We start from the raw sequence: 24,698 nt of genomic DNA, 5'->3' as shown, positions 1-24,698 counted from the left end.
GAGATGAGAAAGTTGAACCTACTCCTATATGCTTGATTGATGAGTTGGTACCAATCCCATGTGAGCATGAGAGCCACTTAGCCCACTTGAGTGAGAGTGATAGTGAGTTGAGTGCCTCCCACCCCATATGTGAGTTTGAGTGCTTCCATTTGGAGGACATGAGTGATACACCAAGTGAGTTGAGAGAGGTAGTTGATAGGTCCATGGAGGACATCACATTTTCTAACACATTAACCTCTACCTCTTTGGTGTCTTCTTATGTTGCAATAGGTTCCACGAAGGACGAGTTCCCGATCATGGAGAAGATGTACATGGTGCATGAAGATGATGATATCTCACCATGCTTGCTTCAAGATGGACATGTCGACCACATGGATCCTCCTACTTCCACAACACCTACTTCACATGAGTCGGCCTACAAAGGTAACAACATAGGTGTTGATGATGCCATGATCCCACTAGTGGACATGATGACTTATGAGTGCATGCATGATCTTGATGATACAATTGCTACGTCACATGCTTCTCTCGTTTTCCCATGCGATGCTTTGCTTGATAACATTGTTGATCATGTGGAATTGATTGATTGTGATACCATGACCATGCCATGCTATGATATTTTCACTTTTTCCCCGCTTGCTTGCAATGATAATGCTTGTGTTGTGCCACCCTTGATGAACACTTGCTCTCTCAATAGGGTTGTCGACAACAATGATAAAATGTTGAACATGCTATGCCCAAAATGTTTACACTATTCCATGATCCTTGCATCCAAGATTGTGAATAATTGCTCTTCTTATGCTTGGTATGAAAAAATGCTTATTTCATTGTCCATGAGATGGCCCCCATAGCCTTCTCTATTATTGATGACTCCAAGTTACCACATGCCACGAATGCACCTTCATGCCATACACACTATCGCCATGCATTTCAGACTATCTTGCTTGACACTAATGGTGATGTGCACAAGACATGGAACATCATGATGGATGATGTATTCATCTACCATGCACACACGCTTTTTGTTTTTTCCATTGTGTGTATAGGTCCCCGAACGACAACATCCACCGCTACGGAGCATGAGTTGACGAAACGTGCAATTGAGAGCTACCCCACCAAGGACGAACTCGATCACCAAACCCGTGGGATTCACACCAAAGGGTATGTTCCCCAACGCCTTCGCCCTCGTGTGTTTCCGACATTTCTTGTCGAGCTTCCGGTTTGGTCCAATGCCTCGTCACCTCTTTTGCCTCTTATGCAACATATCTTGACATATCTTGTTGGCACAATGGATGTTGTATGTCTTGATATCATCATACACTCTGAGAATCTCAAGGACCATGCCATACATGTGAGAGACACCTTATGCATCTTGTGCCACATGTCACACAAAAAGTTGCTCTTCTTTGGATTTCTCCTTTCATCTATGGCAATTGAAATGGATTCTTCGACACTTGAGGATACCCATACTCGGCTCGCGCCAACCATACTTTCCCAAGCTAAAAGTCTCCATCGCTTTGCCATTGCACATAACAATTTTGCCGAAAATTTTGCACACAAATTTTGCCGCCGTGACTTGCCTTTTGAATGTTCCATTTGTTTGGGACAACGCTACACCACACATTTTTGCACAAAGTTTTGCTCTACCAAATTTTGGATACATCGACACTCTTTTGGTTCCCATTTTTGCCAAATGCCTCTTGGAGAAACGACTTGATGCTTCGTATTTCCACAAGCTTTCCCTTCGCAAGTTGTTTTTCCCAAAGTTCTTCTTCGACCGCGACTTTGTCCATCCAACACTACATGGGAGAACCATCATGGACTACATCATCGATGAGGTGGAGCAAGAGTCGAGGACGACTCTTCCCCAAGGGGGGAGATGATGCAGGGTGGCTTTTGGACACCTCCGCCTCAAAACCGACAAGTGTAGCCCCGCCTATCGTCGACGCTACACCATGGCCAAGGAGTCCCCCAAGTGGACCAACAACGCAAAACCCCGCCATATATGTCAAGGTGAACCCTATCCTCTCTATGGTCGACCTCAACACCAACTTGAATGGTATGCTACCTCATGCCTATCATCATGGTGTCTATAGGTACCGACGTCGACAAGAACCAAGAGAGAAGGAACTCCCATGGTGCAAGGAAGAGAGAAGAAGAAGGAGGAAAGAAGAGAAGAAGGAAGAGGAAGAAGAGGCGGGAGGAGGAGGCCCAGCCGGCCCAGGGGCCGGCCAACCGGGCCCCAGACCAGACCAGCCGGTCCCAGGGCCGGTCAGACCGAGCCCTGGGCCGGATCCTCCCTAGAGACAACCGGGCGTCGCACCGACACCAACCGGATGGATATTTGCGACGTTCCCGGTTGCCGCCCGGTCCATGGCCCGGTTTGGACCGTATGGTCCGGTCCCAGGTCCGGTTGGACCGGCCCCTGGACCGGATTTCACGGGTTCGACTCGACCGGAACTGCCCGAGTCGGTCCACCGCATACCTGTTCGACCCAAGCCGACTTGTACCTCTATATAAACACCTAGGTCGTCCCCTTTACTCCTTAGACAAGATTTAGGCTTAGACATGGATTTGAGCTTTGTCTCCCTAGGGTTTCATCCCCTTTGTATCAAGGCAACCCTTGTTGGATGATTGGATTTGGTGTGTGAGATTCTAGTGCTATCCACTCTCTCTCTCCCACTCCTAGATTCATCTCCCTCACCAATCTCTCCGCTCGAAATTCTACCTCGCGTCTCTTCCGGGTTGATTCTATTGGCGTGGTCCATCGAGCCACGAGGTAAGTATCGGTTGTATCGGGTTGGCGTGTGTGCGTGAGTTCCTCATGTTCTTCGTGTTCGTCGTGTTCTTCGCGCTCTCCCTCTCTTTCCCCTTTGGATTTCGGGTCAATCGCGAGATCGGGCCACAAACGGGGTCTTAGACCTCATCAGATGGCCCTACACAAAACACAAATTGTTGCCTGAATTTGAGCTTTAACTTTTATGATAGCTATATTCAACCAATTCTAGACAAATTCGCTATATTAGTGAGTGGTAAGTTGACCCGCACAAGATGATCAAGATGATATGAGATAGAAAGATGCTCAAGTGAAATAAACAGCAGCAAACTGCCACCGCCACTGCTTTTTCAACAATGGATGGATAACTGGAAACTTCTTGCCCTCTACTCGATGCCACCCTTCGCTCGCAAGCAAAGGTTTAGACTTGTCCCTTTTCTTTACACAAAATACGTCAAGAAATCAAATGCAGCAGAATAGAGGTTTGGTTCAAGCTAACGAAATCAAAGGAAGAATATTAATATTTTGTAGAAATTTAGACCAACTGGCCTGGAATTTGCTATATAACAAAGCCACGTGACAACCGAGCAAGATGGAAACTACAGCGAACTCAGGCCCCCTCCACGGGGCCACCACAATGACAGCTACCAACCTTGACACAATGTAGAAATGATCCCGGCACAATGGCATCATTTCCCCAACAGTTCATCTTCAGATTCATCGACCCCAATTTGATTCAATTTAAAGTCCTCAGAGGTACATTTACTTGCTACATTCAAACCACAGCTTTGGTATGGTTTCTTGAATGCTGCTGCATGAACCTTCTCCTCTGAAGAATCGACAGCTACAAGCATGTAGACAAACTCTTTTTCTGCTATCCGACCTGAATGCACGCCCAATCACCTGACGGGTAAACATATGGGTTGGCGTGAACATCTAGAACGAAGTGCCAGACGTGCCTTCTTGGCTAGTGGCGCCAGATATTCCAGAAATCTCCTTCCCCAGATGCAAACATCTCATTTTTTTTTTTGTGAAAATCCACCGATCTATTAATAATCATCAACAGTGGTACAAATAATCCAAAAAGTAAAAAAAATTACAAATTGGTACTCGGACCACCTAGCGATGACTACAGACACTAGCACGAGCCGAAGGCGCGCCGCTGTCCTCGCCCCTCCATCGTCGGAGTCAAGCAAAACTTGTCGTAGTAGAACTTGTTGTAGTAGACAGACGGGAAGTCGTCGTGCTAAGATCCCAAAGGACCAACGCACCAGAGCAGCAACCATCGCCAATGATGACAACCGTAGATCGGAAGAGACTGACATGAAACCACACCAACAAACACGAAAACCAACCGGATCCCAGGAGATCCGACGGCCACACAACTCCACGCGCCCTCCGTCAGCGCTAGATGCACCACCGGAGCGAGGATAGGGCAGGGAGGACCTTATTCTGACTTCAGGATGTAGCCGCCGCCTCACCATCCCAAACAAGAGACTAAAAAACAAACTAAATTAACAACGAAAACTCCCCACCAGCGAGAGACCGTGGTCCGCCACACTTCCAAGGCCCCAAGGCCACGGAGGCGGAGCGTACCGGCGGTATCGCCGGCGAGGAGGATGGAACCCTAGATGGGTTTGTGTCTTTTCCGCCGCCTCCTGGGCACGTACCGGTTCGTATGTGCAAACATCTCATGTTAACCAACAGTCTCTCCAAAAGTTTCATGGGAAGCATGTATTGGCTAAAATCAAGTTGTTTCTCCCTTGCAGGGTTAGCAAGGGACTGGATGCTTCGATGTCAATAGATTTGATCCAACTATTGTCGATTTGTTTGCCCTATCCACACGATCAGCTTCTGAAATCGCTGACAGACAGACAGACAAATGTACACTGCAGTTCCTACTGCACTATTTTTAACTTCACACAGTATTCTATCTTGCAAACAATGTCTTTCTGCCTGGGAGTGGGCATCAGGAACAGACTGAAATCTATTAACCCAGGTAATTCATCTAAGGTATTACCCTTATAGTAGCGAATGACATCTTTTGTTAGGTCTCTAAGACTTCTAATGAAATGAGCCTTTCTCGTGAAGTTGACACCATATAGCAGGGCAGTTTCTACTGAATCAGTAGATTTAGACTCTTGCAACCTGATACTGCTGCCTGACTCATTATAGGGCAGACAATGGGGCCAGGACAAATCCATCTTGAGAAACTTTGGCTGAACAAGATTCAAGATGTTCCGGAGAAGTGTACCTGACAGACATGACCACGTTGTGTGGCGTTTCAACTCTCCTCAGTGATTTCAGCACATCAGTCTTCCGATTTCTTGGTGTATGGCCCGCATCCATTATCAGCAAGTTGGGGACTAAAAGCAGCTTGTTCTAGCATGCAATTGCAAATGTTAGCACCTATGTCGCTGCAGATGATTTCGTGAGAACTTGTCCTATCCAATAAATAGGATACTCTTCTGGGCTTTCCAGGATTTGAGGACTTTCAGTTGATCTATTTGTGTCAGCATTTACAGAATAGAAATCATAGTCTTATGTCCTCCACTTGCCATTGCTGGAATTCAATTGGGAAGCACAACAAGAGGCCTTGCAGAGGGTTGCGGTTCCAGGAAGCCTGAGTAGAACTTATAAGCAATTAAGCATGCATGTTTCCCTTGAACCAGGGGCATGAGTAAGAATGCAACCTCCAGGTTTGTCGGTGACCAGATTCTTAACCAGGAATTTGAATCCTTACAGCTGATGCGGTCACATCTCCTAAGCATGCCGTAGATGAATGACTAAATCTGAAACCATGAAATCTTCAGAGGAGCTAACATCACCAGTCTATCAGGTTAGCATCCTTTGCGCCTGACTTGTTTTCTTCCTTGAAGGCTGATATAAGATAACATTTAAGCCACTTAGACACTTAGTTTCCTCAATGTTACAGTTAACAATTTAAACTTCATGATTTACATATCAAAAAAGTTACAATCCATTCCTTGCATAGTGTGTGTGTGGACTCAAGGGCGAACATGCAGGGCCCTCACTGGCGCTGAAGTTTGAGGGCAGCAGGGAGCTCATGCTACCGGAGAAGAACTACCTGATCTAGTGGACGGCAATGGTACCTACTGTTTCGTGTTCAACGGGACGAGTATAGCCTTGTCCATCATTGGAACATGAAGCACCATGTCACCGTGAACCCAAGGAGTAGAGAGCAGGAGCACAGGGGGAGACAGAGAAGGAGAAACATAAGAATATAAGATCCCCAACAGGATGCACTGACGTCCACAAGCCGCTGCTTCCATCGCCCGTGAATCACCTCACCATGCTTAGGAAGAAGTGAGGAATAGAGGAGGGGCCTTCTGATGCAAGGGAACCTGGTTATTTTTAAACTAAAATCATTGGCGTAACAGATTTGTCAACGTGGCACTCCCCGTAGGCGCAATTAGCTGAAGTGACTCAGATTGGACAACCAATGGACCTAGCCAAGTTCATGGACTAGTCCATTGCATTTTTAACTTCTTGGACTAATGTCAACCCGTGCGTCAAGTTCATGTACCTCCAGTAAAATACTAAAATTACCTCTTTTTATATGATACCGAACTAGCAGCTTTTTATCAAAAAACAGTTATGGAACCTGGTTGATAATTTGCCAATGCCCACAACTACTGACCAAAAGATCCAGAGAAACATATTGAGAACATTTCCATTGGAGTGATCAGACTATCATTTGGACTAAAGAGGTGCTTCATGCAGCAGCACTCAGCAAGTTCAGCTTGAAGCACTATCTCTAACTAAGCAGGTGGAGAAGTTCGGCATTCCAATTTCCAATTAATACAAACTATGGGTTGGAAAGCAGAAAAAAAGTAGTTTGTGCTGGAGGCAGAAGTTTGCCATTAGAAAACATGATAGTCAAGTTGTGTGAATAACTGTAGTTTCTATTGCTACCCATGGAAGAAAAATCAAGTAGAAACGTACAAGGATAGCCTATTGCATCATGTAAACAACAATGTAAAATACAATGACTAATAGTACAATGTAATCATTTTTTGTTTGTTTTGGATTGAGTTTAAGTTCTGATCAATCAGAAGTTTGAAACTGTACCCATTGCCAATGTAAAATAGCCTACTGTGATTCCAAATCTTATGTAGAGGTCAGGGTCAGTTTTCAAAAGATAATGCTACCTGCAGGCACAATATGCAATGAGCTAATTACTTATACATGAAATTAAGGCAATAAACAACTGCTGACTTAATTGGAATTGCTTATTAACAGCTGATACCCTATTTTGATGCAATACGGTGACGCGTAAGATCTTTCGGAAGGACCAATATTCATCTGATGAACTGAACGTCGACTGCAATTAAACACAACCAAACACTGGCAATGTAACTGACAATTTCTATAGTACATACCTCTCGCAAGTGTGGTGAGCCAGAGACAACTACTGTGACAAGAAGGTAGGCTGCAAATATTAGGCAAAAAAAACTAGAGTAATTGCACTTTGCACCATGTAGACTGCCATTAGTTTATGTTTGCACTAGGTTTCGTTAAAGTTGTATAATAGTATGTGCATTGCAAGTACCAGGAAGCAATGAATCAAGAACTTTAGAAATGTACTACATGTTAACAAATGTTAAGCAATACAACGTATTGAAGAATTACATGTTCAGGAATTAAGGCACATCTTAACATAAGTTTAAGATTATATATCTTAACTGTTCTTATTCAAATCCAGCTTTATCTGAAGATATTACTGTCAGCACATTGGGGCTATAATAATGACAATTCAGCTCCAAATCAGTAAATCTAACCAAACCTAGAATACAAATGAATCAGTTATCAGTGGGACAGTGGCATTAATATAGGCAACATGTAATCGTGGTAGTTACTAGGACTGAAGAACAGCAAACAAAAATGAAGCTACTATATTTTCAGCACTGAATGGGAAGACAGAATGGGAACTCCAACAAATTCTAGTTTATCTTTGTCATCAAGTTAAACATGAACTAGAACTAATGATAATAAATGATAAAAGACTAAATCCAGAATATCAATCTTTCCATATATGTACAGTACATGAGTGCCATACATAGCATTTGTTAGAAAAACCAAACATACAAATATGCAAAATAAATGGAACTCACAAGTCACAACTTCAACAAGACGTGGTGTTCATCGTCTCCTTGAAGGCATTCTCTTTGATAATTGCTTCCCGTGGTGAATGCTCTGTGTCTGGCTTTCACATGTTGGACCGGGCTTCTACCATTGGTAGGATTGTTAAGTGTTAGAACTCAATTCTCTCTCTGATATGGCTGGTTCAGCCAAAGGTAGCCACACTTTGACAATAAGTTTGATATGTTTGTAATTTTGGTCTCCTAGTGTTAGCCAAGACTTTAGGCCTCGGTGCCTTTGGGAAGGTGATGGGATCCTCTCCTTTATCTAAAAGTATACAAAGGGGTAATGATGGCTTTCAGTAGAGAATGATCAAAAGACAGTGGCACAAGTATTGTTTCTCTCTTTGCATCCATAATCAGAAGCAGCAGTACATGTTTTTTTTTATGAATCCATGCTAGAAGCCTGGAACTTCCAAAAGATACCATGTAACCTTGATCAATAATCACAGCTATCATATCCATTACCGAGATAATAATAGACAACTCAAAAACATCTTTAAATTCCAGCCTCACAAAACAAATAAACTTCACTACATACAATATGAATTTCACACCCTGTTGTAGAAGCAAAATGAAAATGGGGTAAAGTAACAGCTACAATACAGAGAAGGTACCAAATCAGATGCAGCGGTAGCTCCCACTGGAGAAGGTGTGGCCAACTTCGTTAAACTGGGAAGTGCTATTGACGGCTGGACAGAGTTTGATGCCAGACAATGTGAAGGGCCCTTGGTAAGCAAACTTGACCATTCCAACAACCTCTAGTTCACCATCCTTGGAGTCTTGATCTACAGGCATCCGTGCTCTCAACCGTCCAGCAGGACCTTTCAGAGGGATGTCTGAGATGTGCCACCTGAGCTCCCTCTCTGCCCGGTTCAACACAGCTTTGGGCGAAACAGTAAGCAGAGTCGGATCCACAGGAAGCTTAACAATAAATGTAACATTGCTCAGCGGCTGCGGCAACATTGGGTTCGACGCATAATGTATCATCAGCGAGAGTAATGTACCACTATGGCGCTTTACAAGGCGAATCCTCAAAGGGAGAGGTGAGTGCTTGGGAAGGAAGCTGTACTTCATGATGGGGATGGGCTCCTCCTTTGATGGTGTCTTCACATGGAACAGGCCATTCTCGAGGCTACTCAACACGGTACTCTGCAAGGCGGCCCTCTTCATTCCAGAAGTACCCTCAAGCCGGAATGAGAACTCTGTGTCCCTCCCAGCTGCCTTCTTTGGTGGTAACGTCCGCAGAAATAATGTACCTTTCAAACCAACCCGTGCAAGAATAGACTCCTTGAATTCTGCATTGATCTCCTCCACGATGCACAGCTCAGGGATGGTCATCTCTGTGCTCTTGGTAACCAACAGGTTCTCAAGCGGCGAACCAGCAGCGGCATTCCGTGCCTGGGCACTATTCATTTCTAGCAGCTCAAGACCAGTGATGCTCTTGTCCTTGTGATCCTTCTTGGTAGTGGTAACAAACTCCGAAGCATCTAGCCCACCCCCGAATGGCGCATTGAACCCTTCAAATGCCTCAGCCAGGGAAGCTTCGTCGTTACCGAACTCAATTCCACCGTAGTCGCCCTCAAATCCCTCAACACCAATACGTGTCGGCTTAGTGGCCTCAGCTGGCGGCAAAGTGGTGACCTCCAGCCCAGCAAGTGCAGCAGCGGGATCAGCAACCACAAGGGCAGTCTCTTTGTTCTTCTTGAACCCACCAACCAATGCCTCCTCTGGCTTGCTGATCATGTCGCTAGCTGCAAAGGGGTCCTTCTCAATGGGAGGCGCGTCCTCAGGCGGTGCCTCGTCCCCAGTAGCGGCAGCAGCTGTAGGCGCAAGGCTGGAAGCAGAGAACTCGTCACCGGCAGCGAGGGTCTCCATGGGGAGCTCGAACGAAGCGCCGTTGAAGGCGTCACGAGCGGCATGGCGGTCCTGGGCGAGGTGCTCTACGGTGGGCCAGGAATCAGCACCGCGGGCGCGTGCCTCGGCGTCGGGGGAGGAGTTGACCATGCGAGCGAGGTTGTCGCCGTGGATGGTGGCGAGGATCTGGGTGAGGCGCACGGAGCCGACGCCGTGGAGGACGAGGTCGAGGGCGAGGTAGACCTCCGGGTACTTGCGGTGCACCTTCTCGGGAGTGACGTCGATGCCGCGGCAGGCGGCGACGACGACGTCGACGGCCTGGTTGACGGCGTCGGCGACGGCGAAGGCGTGGACGGCGGGGGAGGCGTGGTCGGCGGCGGTGGTGACGCCGAGCACGTAGATGGAGTTGACGAGGCGGTAGACGACGCGGTACTGCGACTCGACGCCCACGACGAGCTGCCCCGAGCCGGCTGCCAGCGGGTCGTCGCCAATGGCGTCGAGCGAGGCGGGCTGCTGCTGCTGCTTGCCGCGGGCGAGGTGGAGGCGCGCGAGGCGGAAGGCGGAGACGGCGGCGAGGGCGCGGGAGACCGGGAACCATGAGCGCGTCTGGAGGAGGATGTCCGGGCCGTTGACCGGCTGCAGAGAGATCGCGAGGCACGCCATGGCGGCGCCGGCGGCGAGGCAGATCCGGGGCGGCGGTTAGGGTTGGGATCTGAGTGGTGAGCTGGTTTCGTGAGATCCGGGCCGGAGTGGGTGCGGGAAGTAGAGGAAGGAGACGGGTGCACGGTGGACTGGGTGCAGCAACTGGAGTGGCCCTAGCGGTTGGATCAAAGCATCAAAGCCGAAATCGATCAAAGGATTGTTTATTACAAATATTTTAACTGGAATTCACTAAATCTAGTTACGTTTTCACGTTGGTTGTTTGATTCGGAGGAATTTCATATGATTCTTTTCTCAGAAATTCAATTCGGCCCATCGGTGCATACAGGATGGTGCAGGATTTTAATTTTGGGTGTTCAAATTCCAACCAATACAGTTCCAACTGGGCGACGCAAATGGATGCTGAGCGACCATTTGCGTCCGTCGTGATCGAAAATGCGTCTGAATCCTGCTCCAGCAGGGCACGCAAAGTGATCGGGCAGTCCGCGGCGACGCAAACCTGGCCCAAATATGCGTCAGGTTTTTGTCTTCGCGGACGCTCCACGGTCACGCCGAGCGTCCTCCTTTTTTTACCTGGTCCCGCAAGTCAGGGATAGCGAAATCGAGCGCTTCGATTTACATCTTTTTTCCCCTTTTTTGCTGCCCTAGTGCGACGCCACCACCCCAACCCCACCTGCCGCCGTCCCGCCGCAGCGCCGCAGTACTCGTCGTCAGCTCGATTCTCGCCGCGCGGGAGAGCGGGATCGTAGTCGGGGTTGGCTCTGGCGCGTGCATGCCGCCTGTTTTGGGACCAAACGTTGTCGGTTGCGTCGCCTTTCCGCGCCGCCCACGACCTATTCGGTTAATTGCGCCGGTAGGTGTCTTGCTCCTGTTTTCGGCGCTATTGTGCGCGGCCATTGATCCACAGTTCGTACCCACGCAGATGGACATGTGGCAGATGCTGCATAAGTTCCACGCGGAGGTCGTTGAGGACTCCTCTTCGGACGAGGAGTCCCATCAGTCCATGCAGACATTGGCAACTACTATGGCCTCCATGATCCACGAGTTCAATTCAAACAAGGGGTCGGTGCACCGAAGCTCTGTCAAGGGCCGCTCAAAAAACCTGCCGCGCAACAGAGTGGAAGGGCAGCTCTGGCTCCACAAGTACTACTATAACATCCCAGTTTTAGAGGCTATAAAACGAGAGAACACCAAATTGTGCATTGCATTCATTCATACAAAATCCGGGGAATTTTCGCGCATCCAAATAAAACTTACCACAGTAACTGAAGTTTCACTTTACTTGATGGAATTGAAGTAGATCATCAAGTCAAGCGCTATAAACTTCACTGTGATCTTTGCTAAAACCTTATTTTGGGTAGAGATTATTTTATCTATGGACTAGATCAAATGGAATTAGCTTTACAACAAACAACACCTTAAGTGAGGATCAAATACCAAATCCTATAAAGGATTATAACATGGTATTCTTTACAACAACACATTCTTTAAGAATCAAACCCTAGCTTATTAACACTTAAAAGTTAGCAACTATCTTTGTGTGTAATTTAATTCACTTCTAAACTTATTACCAAATAAGGTAAACCATAGGGTTTAAAGTGCATAAAAGCCACACATTCTTATTTAAATCGTAACTTATTAAATATATGGAATATCATAAAACTAAATCCATTTGCATTACGAATTATAGTTTAAACTATTTGAATAAAACTAACTATGAGTATTTTGAAACTCATATGATCATGCCTTGGTGAAATCAAACCCAACTATCCAAAATTGAGGAATAACTCTTCAACCTTAACCTTTTGACCAATATTATAATATAAATCCAATCAAATATGATATAGTGACTCATCCACAATAATAAAACCATCCACAAGATATTTAGTAAGAAATGCCACCTGGCTATCCAAAAATAAATCATATGAGAGGATAATGATCATGTCACATAGGATGAAAATATCTACATGACTTGCATTCCAAGTTATGCCACCTCTCCGGCAGGGTGCCGGAGGAGATCTTCTGAACCCCCCGAGTTAGGGTTGACGGCGGCGGCGTCTCTGGAACTGTTCTCGTATTTTGGCTCTCGGTACTAGGGTTTTCGAAGACGAAGGAATAAATAGGCGAAGGGGCAGCGTCGGGGGAGCCAGGGGGCTCCCTCACCACACCTTGGCACGGCAGTGGGGCCCCCTGCATCGCCCTATGGTGTGGGCCCCCTGCTGGCCTTCCTCGACTCTTCTTCGGTCTTCTGGAACACTCCATGGAAAATAGGGCCGTGCGCTTTTGTTTCGTCCAATTTCGAGAATTTTTGTAAACCAACTTTTCTGAAATAAAAAACGACAGTAAAACGAGAACCGACACTCGTGGCATCTTGTTAATAGGTTAGTCCCAAAAAATGCATAAAAACATTATAAAGTGTGAATAAAACATGTAGGTATTGTCATAAAACTAGCATGGAACATAAGAAATTATAGATACGTTGGAGACGTATCAAGCATCCCCAAGCTTAGTTCTTACTCGCCCTCGAGTAGGTAAACGATAAAAAGAATAATTTACGAAGTGACATGCTACCAACATAATCTTGATCAATACTATTGTAAAGCATATGAGATGAATAAAGTGACTCAAAGCAATGGTCTATAGTTTGCTAACAAAAAGATAATGACTAAACAATCGAATCATATAGCAAAAACTTTTCATGAATAGTACTTTCAAGACAATCATCAAAAAGTCTTGCATAAGAGTTAACTCATAAAGCAATAGATTCTTAATAAGAGGTTTTGAAGCAACACAAAGGAAGATTAAGTTTCAGCGGTTGCTTTCAACTTCAACATGTTTATCTCATGGATAATTGTCAACACAAAGTAATATGATGAGTGCAATTAGCAAGCATGTAAGGATCAATGCACAGTTGACACAAGTGTTTGCTTCTAAGATAGAAAGAAGTAGGTAAACTGACCCAACATGAAACTAAAAGAATGGCCCTTCACAGAGGGAAGCAGGGATTAAATCATGTGCTAGAGCTTTTCAAGTTTTGAAATCATAAAGAGAGCATAAAAATAAAGTTTTGAGAGGTGTTTGTTGTTGTCAACTAATGGTAGTGGGCACTCTAACCCCCTTGTCAAACAGACTTTTAAAGAGCGGCTCCCATGAAGGACGTTATCTCTACCAGCAAGGTAGATCATCCCTCTTCTCTTTTGTTTACACATGTACTTTAGTTTTATTTATGGATGACATTCCTCCCAACCTTTAGCTTTCACAAGCCATGGCTAACCGAATCCTCGGATGCCTTCCAACATTTCACATACCATGGAGGAGTGTATATTGCAAAATTAAGTTGCTTACTGATAAATCAGGGCAAAACATGTGAAGAGAATTATTAATGAAAGTTAATTAATTGGGGCTGGGCACCCCGTTGCCGACTCTTTTTGCAAAATTATTGGATAAGCGGATGTATATGCCACTAGTCCATTGGTGAAAGTCTGCCCAACAAGATTGAAAGATAAAACATCACATACTTCCTCATGAGCTATTAAACATTGACACAAATAAGGAGTAATAAAGTTTTGAATTGTTTAAAGGTAACACATGAAGTATTTACTTGGAATGGCAGAAAAATACCACATAGTGGGTAGTTATGGTGGACACAAATGGCATAGGTTTTGGCTCAAGGTTTTGGATGCACGAGAAGCATTCCCTCTCAGTACAAGGCTTTGGCTAGCAAGGTTGTTTGAAGCAAACACAAGTATAAACTGGTACAACAAAACTTACATAAGAACATATTGCAAGCATTATAAGACTCTACATTGTCTTCCTTGTTGCTCAAACACTTTTACCAGAAAATATCTAGACCTTAGAGAGACCAATCATGCAAACCAAATTTCAACAAGCTCTGCGGTAGTTCTCCACTAATAGGTTTAAACTACATGATGCAAGAGCTTAAACATGATCTACTTGAGAGTTCAAAACAATTGCCAAGGATCAAATTATTCAAGATAATATACCAACTACCACATGAAGCATTTTCTGTTTCCAACCAAATAGCAATAAATGTTGCGGCTTTCAGCTTTTGCCATGAACATTAAAAGTAAAACGAAGAACACCAGTGTTCAAATGAAAAACCGGAGCGTGTCTCTCTCCCACACAAGCATGTTAGGATCCGATTTATTCATAGAATAAAAATAACAAAACGAAAATAAAAGCACACGGACGCTCCAAATAAAGCACATAAGATGTGACGGAATTAAAATATAGTTTCACTAGAAGTGACCTGATAAGTTATTGATGAAGAAGGGGATGCCTTGGGCATCCCCAAGCTTAGACGCTTGAGTCTTCTTGAAATATGCAGGGATGAACCACGGGGGCATCCCCAAGCTTAGAATTTTCACTCTTCTTGATCATATTATATCATCCTCCTCTCTTGATCCTTGAAAACTTCCTTCACACCAAACTCAAAGCAATCTCATTAGAGGGTTAGTGCATAATCAAAAAATTCACATGTTCGGCAAGGACACAATCATTCCCAACACTTCTGGACATTACCCAAGGTTACTGAAATTTAATGGAGCAAAGAAACCCACTCAAACACAGTAAAAGAGGCAATGCAAAATAAAAGGCAGAATCTGTCAAAACAGAACAGTCCGTAAAGACGAAGTTTTTCGAGGCACTTAACATGCTCAGATGGAAAAGCTCAAGTTGAATGAAAGTTGCGTACATATATATCTGAGGTTTACTCATGAATTTTTTCAAGATTTTTAGATTTTTCTACAGAGAGAAAAACTCAAAACCGTGACAGCTAAAAATTAATTTCTGCGCAGAAATCCAAATCTAGTATCAACTTTCTATCAAAGAATTTACTGGGCACAACAATGCAAGAAAATAAAGATACAAAGGTATTGCTACAGAACAAGCACCTTGACTCAAATATAAAACAAAAATTGCAGAAATAAAATAATGGGTTGTCTCCCATAAGCGCTTTTCTTTAACGCCTTTCAGCTAGGCGCGGAAAGTGAAAATCAAGTAACATCAAGAGAAGAAGTATCAACATCATAATTTGTTCTAATAATAGAATCAAAAGGCATATTCATTCTCTTTCGATCTAGGGAAGTGTTCCATACCTTTCTTAAGAGGGAATTGATATTTAATATTTCCTTCTTTCATATCAATAATAGCACCAACGGTTCGAAGAAAGGGTCTTCCCACAACAATAGCACAAGATGCATTGCATTCAATATCCAAAACAACAAAATCAACGGGGACAAGGTTATTGTTAACCGTAATGCGAACATTGTCAATTCTCCCCAAAGGTTTTTTTATAGAATTATCAGCAAGATTAACATCCAAATAACAACATTCCAAAGGTGGCAAGTCAAGCATATCATAAAGTTTCTTAGGTATAACAGAAATACTTGCACCAAGATCACATAAAGCATTACAATCAAAATCATTGACCTCCATTTTATTGATGGGCTCCCAACCATCTTCCAACTTCCTAGAGATAGAAGCTTCAAGTTTTAATTCCTCTTCCCTAGCATTCATGAGAGCATTTGTAATATGTTTTGTAAAGGCCAAGTTTATAGCACTAGCATTAGGACTTCTAGCAAGTTTTTGCAAGAACTTAATAACTTCAGAAATATGACAATTATCAAAATCAAAACCATTATGATCTAAAGCAATGAGACCATTGTCCCCAACACTTTGAAAAATTTCAGCACTTTATCACAAACAGTTTCAGCAGTTTCAGGCAATTTTGCACGCTTTGTAGTAGAAGTAGACACATTGCCAACACCAATTATTTTACCATTGATAGTAGGAGGTTTAGCAACATGTGAAGCATCAACATTACTAGTGGTGGTAATAGTCCAAACTCTAGCTATATTATTCTCTTTAGCAAGTTTTTCTTCTCCTTCCCACCTAGCATGCAATTCAGCCATCATCCTAATATTGTCATTAATTCGAACTTGGATAGCATTTGCTGTAGCAATGACTTAATATCTTTAACTTCATTAGGCATAACTTTCAGTTTTAAAAGATCAACATCAAGAGCAAGACTATCAACCTTAGAAGCAAGAACATCAATTTTACCAAACTTTTCCTCAATGGATTTGTTAAAAGCAGTTTGTGTACTAATAAATTCTTTAAGCATGACTTCAAGATCAGAGGGTACACTCCTACCATTGTTGTAAGAATTACCATAAGAATTACCACTGTTAGAAGGATATGGCCTATAGTTGTTACCAAAATTATTCCTATAAGCATTGTTGTTGAAATTATTATTTTTAATGAAGTTCACATCAACATGTTCTTCTTGAGCAACCAATGAAGCTAAAGGAACATTATTAGGATCAACATGAGATTTACCATTAACAAGCATAGACATAATAACATCAATCTTATCACTCAAGGAAGAGGTTTCTTCAATAGAATTTACCTTCTTACCTTGAGGAGTCCTTTCAAGTGTGCCATTCGGAGTAGTTGATCATCATATCATCAAGAAGCTTTGTTGCAGCACCCAAAGTGATGGACATAAAAGTACCTCCAAGAAATTGAATCCAATAGGTTCCTTGAAGAAAAATTTAATCCTGCATAAAAGGTTTGGATGATCATCCAAGTAGTTAGTCCATGGGTGGGGCAATTCTTTACCAAAGATTTCATTCTCTCCCACGCTTGGGCAACATGTTCATTATCCAATTGCTTAAAATTCATAATGCTACTTCTCAAAGATATAATTTTAGCAGGAGGATAATATTTTCCAATGAAAGCATCTTTACATTTAGTCCATGAACTAATACTATTTTTAGGCAAAGATAGCAACCAATATTTAGCTCTTCCTCTCAAGGAGAAAGGAAACAATTTCAGTTTTATAATATCCCCATCTATATCCTTATACTTTTGCATTTCACAAAGTTCAACAAAATTATTAAGATGGGCGATGATGGCGTGTATTTCACACGTTCGTTGGGCAACCCCAAGAGGAAGGTATGATGCGCACAGCAGCAAGTTTTCCCTCGTGAAAGAAACCAAGGTTTATCGAATCAGGAGGAGCCAAGAAGCACGTTGAAGGTTGATGGCGGCGGGATGTAGTGCGGCGCAACACCAGGGATTCCAGCGCCAACGTGGAACCTGCACAACACAACCAATGTACTTTGCCCCAACGAAACAGTGAGGTTGTCAATCTCACCGGCTTGGCTGTAACAAAGGATTAACCGAATTGTGTGGAAGATGATTGTTTGCAGAGAAAACAGTAAAAACAAGTATTGCAGCAGATTTGTATTTCAGTATTAAAAGAATGGACCGGGGTCCACAGTTCACTAGAGGTGTCTCTCCCATAAGATAAAAGCATGTTGGGTGAACAAATTACGATCGGGCAATTGACAAATAGAGAGGGCATAACAATGCACATACATGTCATGATAAGTACAAGTGAGATTTAATTGGGCATTACGACAAAGTACATAGACCGCCATCCAACCGCATCTATGCCTAAAAAGTCCACCTTCAGAGTTATCATCCGAACCCCTTCCGGTATTAAGTTGCAAAGCAACAGACAATTGCATTAAGTATGGTGCGTAATGTAATCAATAACTACATCCTTAGACATAGCATCAATGTTTTATCCCTAGTGGCAACAACACAACACAACCTTAGAACTTTCTGTCACTCGTCCCGGTGTCAATGCGGGCATGAACCCACTATCGAGCATAAATACTCCCTCTTGGAGTTACTAGCATCAACTTGGCCGAGCCTCTACTAATAACGGAGAGCATGCAAGATCATAAACAACGCATATGCAATAACTTGATAATTAACATAACATGGTATTCTCTATCCATCGGATCCCGACAAACACAACATAGAGTATTACGGATAGATGATCTTGATCATGTTAGGCAGCTCACAAGATCCAACAATGAAGCACAATGAGGAGAGGACAACCATCTAGCTACCGCTATGGACCCATAGTCCAGGGGTGAACTACTCACTCATCACTCCGGGAGGCGACCATGGCGGTGTAGAGTCCTCCGGGAGATGAATCCCCTCTCCGGCAGGGTGCCGGAGGAGATCTCCGAATCCCCCGAGATGGGATTGGCGGCGGCGGCGTCTCGTAAGGTTTTCCGTATCGTGGTTTTTCGCATCAGGGGTTTCGCGACGGAGGCTTTAAGTAGGCGGAAGGGCAGAGTCGGAGGGCTGACGAGGGGCCCACACCATAGGGCGGCGCGGGCCCCCCCTTGGCCGCGCCGCCTTGTGGTCTGGCCACCTCGTGGCCCCACTTCGTATGCTCTTCGGTCTTCTGGAAGGTTCGTTGCGAAATAGGCCCCTGGGTCTTGATTTCGTCCAATTCCGAGAATATTTCGTTACTAGGATTTCGAAACCAAAAACAGCAGAAACAAGAATCGGCACTTCGGCATCTTGTTAATAGGTTAGTTCCGGAAAATGCACGAATATGACATAAAGTGTGCATAAAACATGTAGGTATCATCAATAATATGGCATGGAACATAAGAAATTATCGATACGTCGGAGACGTATCAAGCATCCCCAAGCTTAGTTCTCGCTCGTCCCGAGCGGTAAAACGATAACAAAGATAATTTCTGAAGTGACATGCCATCATAACCTTGATCATACTATTTGTAAACATATGTAATGAATGCAGCGATCATAACAATAGTAATGACATGAGTAAACAAGTGAATCATAAAGCAAAGACTTTTCATGAATAGTACTTCAAGACAAGCATTAATAAGTCTTGCATAAGAGTTTACTCATAAAGCAATAAATCAAAGTAAAGGCATTGAAGCAACACAAAGGAAGATTAAGTTTCAGCGGTTGCTTTCAACTTAACATGTATATCTCATAGATAATTGTCAACATAGAGTAATATAACAAGTACAATATGCAAGTATGTAGGAATCAATGCACAGTTCACACAAGTGTTTGCTTCTTGAGGTGGAGAGAGATAGGTGAACTGACTCAACATAAAAGTAAAAGAATGGTCCTTCAAAGAGGAAAGCATCAATTTCTATATTTGTGCTAGAGCTTTTATTTTGAAAACATGAAACAATTTTGTCAACGGTAGTAATAAAGCATATGAGTTATATAAATTATATCTTACAAGTTGCAAGTCTCATGCATAGTATACTAATAGTGCCCGCACCTTGTCCTAATTAGCTTGGACTACCGGATCTTTGCAATGCACATGTTTTAACCAAGTGTCACAATGGGGTACCTCCATGCCGCCCGTACAAAGGTCTAAGGAGAAAGCTCGCATTTTGGATTTCTCGCTTTTGATTATTCTCAACTTAGACATCCATACCGGGACAACATAGACAACAGATAATGGACTCCTCTTTAATGCATAAGCATGTGGCAACAATTATTATTCTCATATGAGATTGAGGATATATGTCCAAAACTGAAACTTCCACCATGAATCATGGCTTTAGTTAGCGGCCCAATGTTCTTCTCTAACAATATGCATGCTCCAACCATTAAGGTGGTAGATCTCTCTTACTTCGGACAAGACGGACATGCATAGCAACTCACATGATATTCAACAAAGAGTAGTTGATGGCGTCCCCGTAAACATGGTTATCGCACAACAAGCAACTTAATAAGAGATAAAGTGCATAAGTACATATTCAATACCACAATAGTTTTTAAGCTATTTGTCCCATGAGCTATATATTGCAAAGGTGAATGATGGAATTTTAAAGGTAGCACTCAAGCAATTTACTTTGGAATGGCGGATAAATACCATGTAGTAGGTAGGTATGGTGGACACAAATGGCATAGTGGTTGGCTCAAGTATTTTGGATGCATGAGAAGTATTCCCTCTCGATACAAGGTTTAGGCTAGCAAGGTTATTTGAAACAAACACAAGGATGAACGGTGCAGCAAAACTCACATAAAAGACATATTGTAAACATTATAAGACTCTACACCGTCCTCCTTGTTGTTCAAAACTCAATACTAGATATTATCTAGACTCTAGAGAAACCAAATATGCAAACCAAATTAGCAAGCTCTAAGTGTTTCTTCATTAATGGGTGCAAAGTATATGATGCAAGAGCTTAAATATGAGCACAACAATTGCCAAGTATCAAATTATCCAAGACATTTTTAGAATTACTACATGTAGTATTTTCCAATTCCAACCATATAACAATTTAACGAAGAAGAAACTTCGCCATGAATACTATGAGTAGAGCCTAAGGACATACTTGTCCATATGCTACGAGAGGAGCGTGTCTCTCTCCCATAAAGTGAATGCTAGGATCCATTTTATTCAAACAAAACAAAAAACAAAAACAAACCGACGCTCCAAGCAAAGTGCATAAGATGTGACGGAATAAAAATATAGTTTCAGGGGAGGAACTCGATAATGTTGTCGATGAAGAAGGGGATGCCTTAGGCATCCCCAAGCTTAGACGCTTGAGTCTTCTTAGAATATGCAGGGGTGAACCACCGGGGCATCCCCAAGCTTAGAGCTTTCACTCTCCTTGATCATATTGCATCATACTCCTCTCTTGATCCTTGAAAACTTCCTCCACACCAAACTCGAAACAACTCATTAGAGGGTTAGTGCACAATAAAAATTCACATGTTCAGAGGTGACACAATCATTCTTAACACTTCCGGACATTGCATAAAGCTACCTGGACATTAATGGATCAAAGAAATTCATCCAACATAGCAAAAGAGGCAATGCGAAATAAAAGGCAGAATCTGTCAAAACAGAACGATCCGTAAAGATGGATTTTATTAGGCCACCAGACTTGCTCAAATGAAAATTCTCAAATTGAATGAAAGTTGCGTACATATCCGAGGATCATGCACGTAAATTGGCTTAATTTTCTGAGCTACCTACAGGGAGGTAGACCCAGATTCGTGACAAGCAAAGAAATATGGAACTGCGCAGTAATCCAAATCTAGTACTTACTTTACTATCAAAGACTTTACTTGGCACAACAAAACTCAAAACTAAGATAAGGAGAGGTTGTTACAGTAGTAAACAACTTCCAAGACACAAATATAAAACAAAGTACTGTAGCAAAATAACACATGGGTTATCTCCCAAGAAGTTCTTTCTTTATAGCCATTAAGATGGGCTCAGTAGTTTTAATGATGCACTCGCAAGAAATAGTATTTGAAGCAAAAGAGAGCATCAAGAGGCAAATTCAAAACACATTTAAGTCTAACATGCTTCCTATGCATAGGAATCTTGTAAATAAAAAAGTTCATGAAGAGCAAAGTAACAAGCATAGGAAGATAAAACAAGTGTAGCTTCAAAAATTTCAGCACATAGAGAGGTGTTTTAGTAACATGAAAATTTCTACAACCATATTTTCCTCTCTCATAATAATTTTCAGTAGCATCATGAGCAAACTCAACAATGTAACTATCACATAAAGCATTCTTATCATGAGTCTCATGCATAAAATTATTACTCTCCACGTAAGCATAATCAATTTTATTAGTTGTAGTGGGAGCAAATTCAACAAAGTGGCTATCATCATATATAGGAGGCATACTGTAATCATAAAAGAAAATTTTCTCCTCAATGCTTGGGGGACTAAAAAGATCATGCTCATCAGAGCCAGCTTCCCCAAGCTTAGAATTTTCCATAACATTAGCAACAATGGTGTTCAAAGCATCCATAGTAATAACATTCCCATTAGCATGCATATAAAGTTCCATGGGTTTTTTAATTCTCTCTTCAAACACATCATGTCCGAAATCAAGATAAAGTTCATAAAGATCTCTCATATTTTTGTTGTTTTCCATTATGCTTAACTAGTGAAATAAAAACATGCATGATATCAAGTAAAGTAAAACAAGTAACTATTTTTTTTGTGTTTTTGATATAATGCAGCAAACAAAGTAGTAAATAAAATAAAGCAAGACTAAAACAAAGTAAAGAGGTTGAGAAGTGGAGACTCCCCTTGCAGCGTGTCTTGATCTCCCCGGCAACGGCGCCAGAAAATATGCTTGATGGCGTGTATTTCACACGTTCGTTGGGCAACCCCAAGAGGAAGGTATGATGCGCACAACAGCAAGTTTTTCCTCAGAAAGAAACCAAGGTTTATCGAACCAGGAGGAGCCAAGAAGCACGTTGAAGGTTGATGGCGGCGGGATGTAGTGCGGCGCAACACCGAGGATTCCGGCGCCAACGTGGAACCTGCACAACACAACCAAAGTACTTTGCCCCAACGAAACAGATGAGGTTGTCAATCTCACCGACTTGCTGTAACAAAGGATTAACCGAATTGTGTGGAAGATGATTGTTTGCAGAGAAAACAAGTAAAAACAAGTATTGCAGCAGATTTGTATTTCAGTATTAAAAGAATGGACCGGGGTCCACAGTTCACTAGAGGTGTCTCTCCCATAAGATAAAAGCATGTTGGGTGAACAAATTACAGTCGGGCGATTGACAAATAGAGAGGGCATAACAATGCACATACATGTCATGATAAGTATGAGTGAGATTTAATTGGGCATTACGACAAAGTACATAGACCGCCATCCAACTGCATCTATGCCTAAAAAGTCCACCTTCGGGTTATCGTCCGAACCCCTTCCAGTATTAAGTTGCAAAGCAACGGACAATTGCATTAAGTATGGTGCGTAATGTAATCAATAACTACATCCTTAGACATAGCATCAATGTTTTATCCCTAGTGGCAACAAGACAACACAACCTTAGAACTTTCTCGTCATCGTCCCGGTGTCAATGCGGCATGAACCCACTATCGAGCATAAATACTCCCTCTTGGAGTTACTAGCATCAACTTGGCCAGAGCCTCTACTAATAACGGAGAGCATGCAAGATCATAAACAACACATATGCAATAACTTGATAATTAACATAGCATGGTATTCTCTATCCATCGGATCCCGACAAACACAACATAGAGTATTACAGATAGATGATCTTGATCATGTTAGGCAGCTCACAAGATCCAACAATGAAGCACAATGAGGAGAGGACAACCATCTAGCTACCGCTATGGACCCATAGTCCAGGGGTGAACTACTCACTCAACACTCCGGAGGCGACCATGGCGGTGTAGAGTCCTCCGGGAGATGAATCCCCTCTCCGGCAGGGTGCCGGAGGAGATCTCCGGAATCCCCCGAGATGGGATTGGCGGCGGCGGCGTCTCGGTGAGGTTTTCCGTATCGTGGTTTTTCGCATCGTGGGTTTCGCGACCGAGACTTTAAGTAGGCGGAAGGGCGGAGTCGGAGGGCTGACGAGGGGCCCACACCATAGGGCGGCGCGGGCCCCCTTGGCCGCGCCGCCTTGTGGTCCGGCCACCTCGTGGCCCCACTTCGTATGCTCTTCGGTCTTCCGGAAGGTTCGTGGCGAAATAGGCCCCCGGGTCTTGATTTCGTCCAATTCCGAGAATATTTTGTTACTAGGATTTCGAAACCAAAAACAACGAGAAACAAAGAATCGGCACTTCGGCATCTTGTTAATAGGTTAGTTCCAGAAAATGCACGAATATGACATAAAGTGTGCATAAAACATGTAGGTATCATCAATAATATGGCATGGAACATAAGAAATTATCGATACGTCGGAGACGTATCAGGCAGCAACATCATCAGTACTAACACCAGAAAATTGCTCTCTCATAACAAGATTTAGTAAAGCAGGTTTAATTTCATAAAAATCTACTATAGAAGCAGGTGGAGCAATAGGAGTGCATATAAAATCATTATTATTTCTGCTAGTGAAGTCACACAACTTAGTGTTCTCAGGAGTACTCATTTTAGCAATAATAAAAATAAATAAAGCAAAACCAAATTAAATAAAGTAAAACAAGTAACTAATTTTTTTGTGTTTTTGATATAAAGAAAGCAAACAAGACAGAAAATAAAATAAAGCAAGACAATAAACAAAGTAAAGTGATTGGGAGTGAGAGACTCCCCTTGCAGCGTGTCTTGATCTCCCCGGCAACGGCGCCGTAAAAGTAGCCGCTTGTGACGGTAAAGCACACGTCCGTTGGGAACCCCAAGAGGAAGGTATGATGAGTACAGCAGCGAGTTTTCCCTCGCAAGAAACCAAGGTTATCGAACCAGTAGGAGATGAAGATCACGTAAAGGTTGTTGGTGAAGGAGTGTAGTGCGGCGCAACACCGTGGATTCCGGTGCCAACGTGGAACCTGCACAACACAATCAAACTACTTTGCCCCAACTTAACAGTGAGGTTGTCAATCTCACCGGCTTGCTGAAAAAAAGGATTA

General features: G+C 43.1%; 1 protein-coding gene and 1 pseudogene across 1 annotated transcript; both read right to left on the bottom strand.

Annotated features, from left to right (window-relative positions):
• Positions 1-3,465: 3,465 nt before the first annotated feature.
• LOC124653740 lies at positions 3,466-8,403 on the bottom strand (annotated as a pseudogene).
• Positions 8,374-10,509, bottom strand: LOC124686175. Its single transcript, XM_047220168.1, has one exon. It carries the CDS (start codon positions 10,456-10,458, stop codon positions 8,560-8,562), a length of 1,899 nt encoding a protein of 632 aa, XP_047076124.1. The 5' UTR covers positions 10,459-10,509; the 3' UTR covers positions 8,374-8,559.
• Between the last annotated feature and the right edge of the window lie 14,189 nt (positions 10,510-24,698).

The sequence above is a fragment of the Lolium rigidum genome, chromosome 1 (genome assembly GCF_022539505.1).
Source record: "Lolium rigidum isolate FL_2022 chromosome 1, APGP_CSIRO_Lrig_0.1, whole genome shotgun sequence".
In the NCBI taxonomy this organism is placed as follows: Eukaryota; Viridiplantae; Streptophyta; class Magnoliopsida; order Poales; family Poaceae; genus Lolium; species Lolium rigidum.
This window is presented reverse-complemented; position numbering and strand designations above follow the sequence as displayed.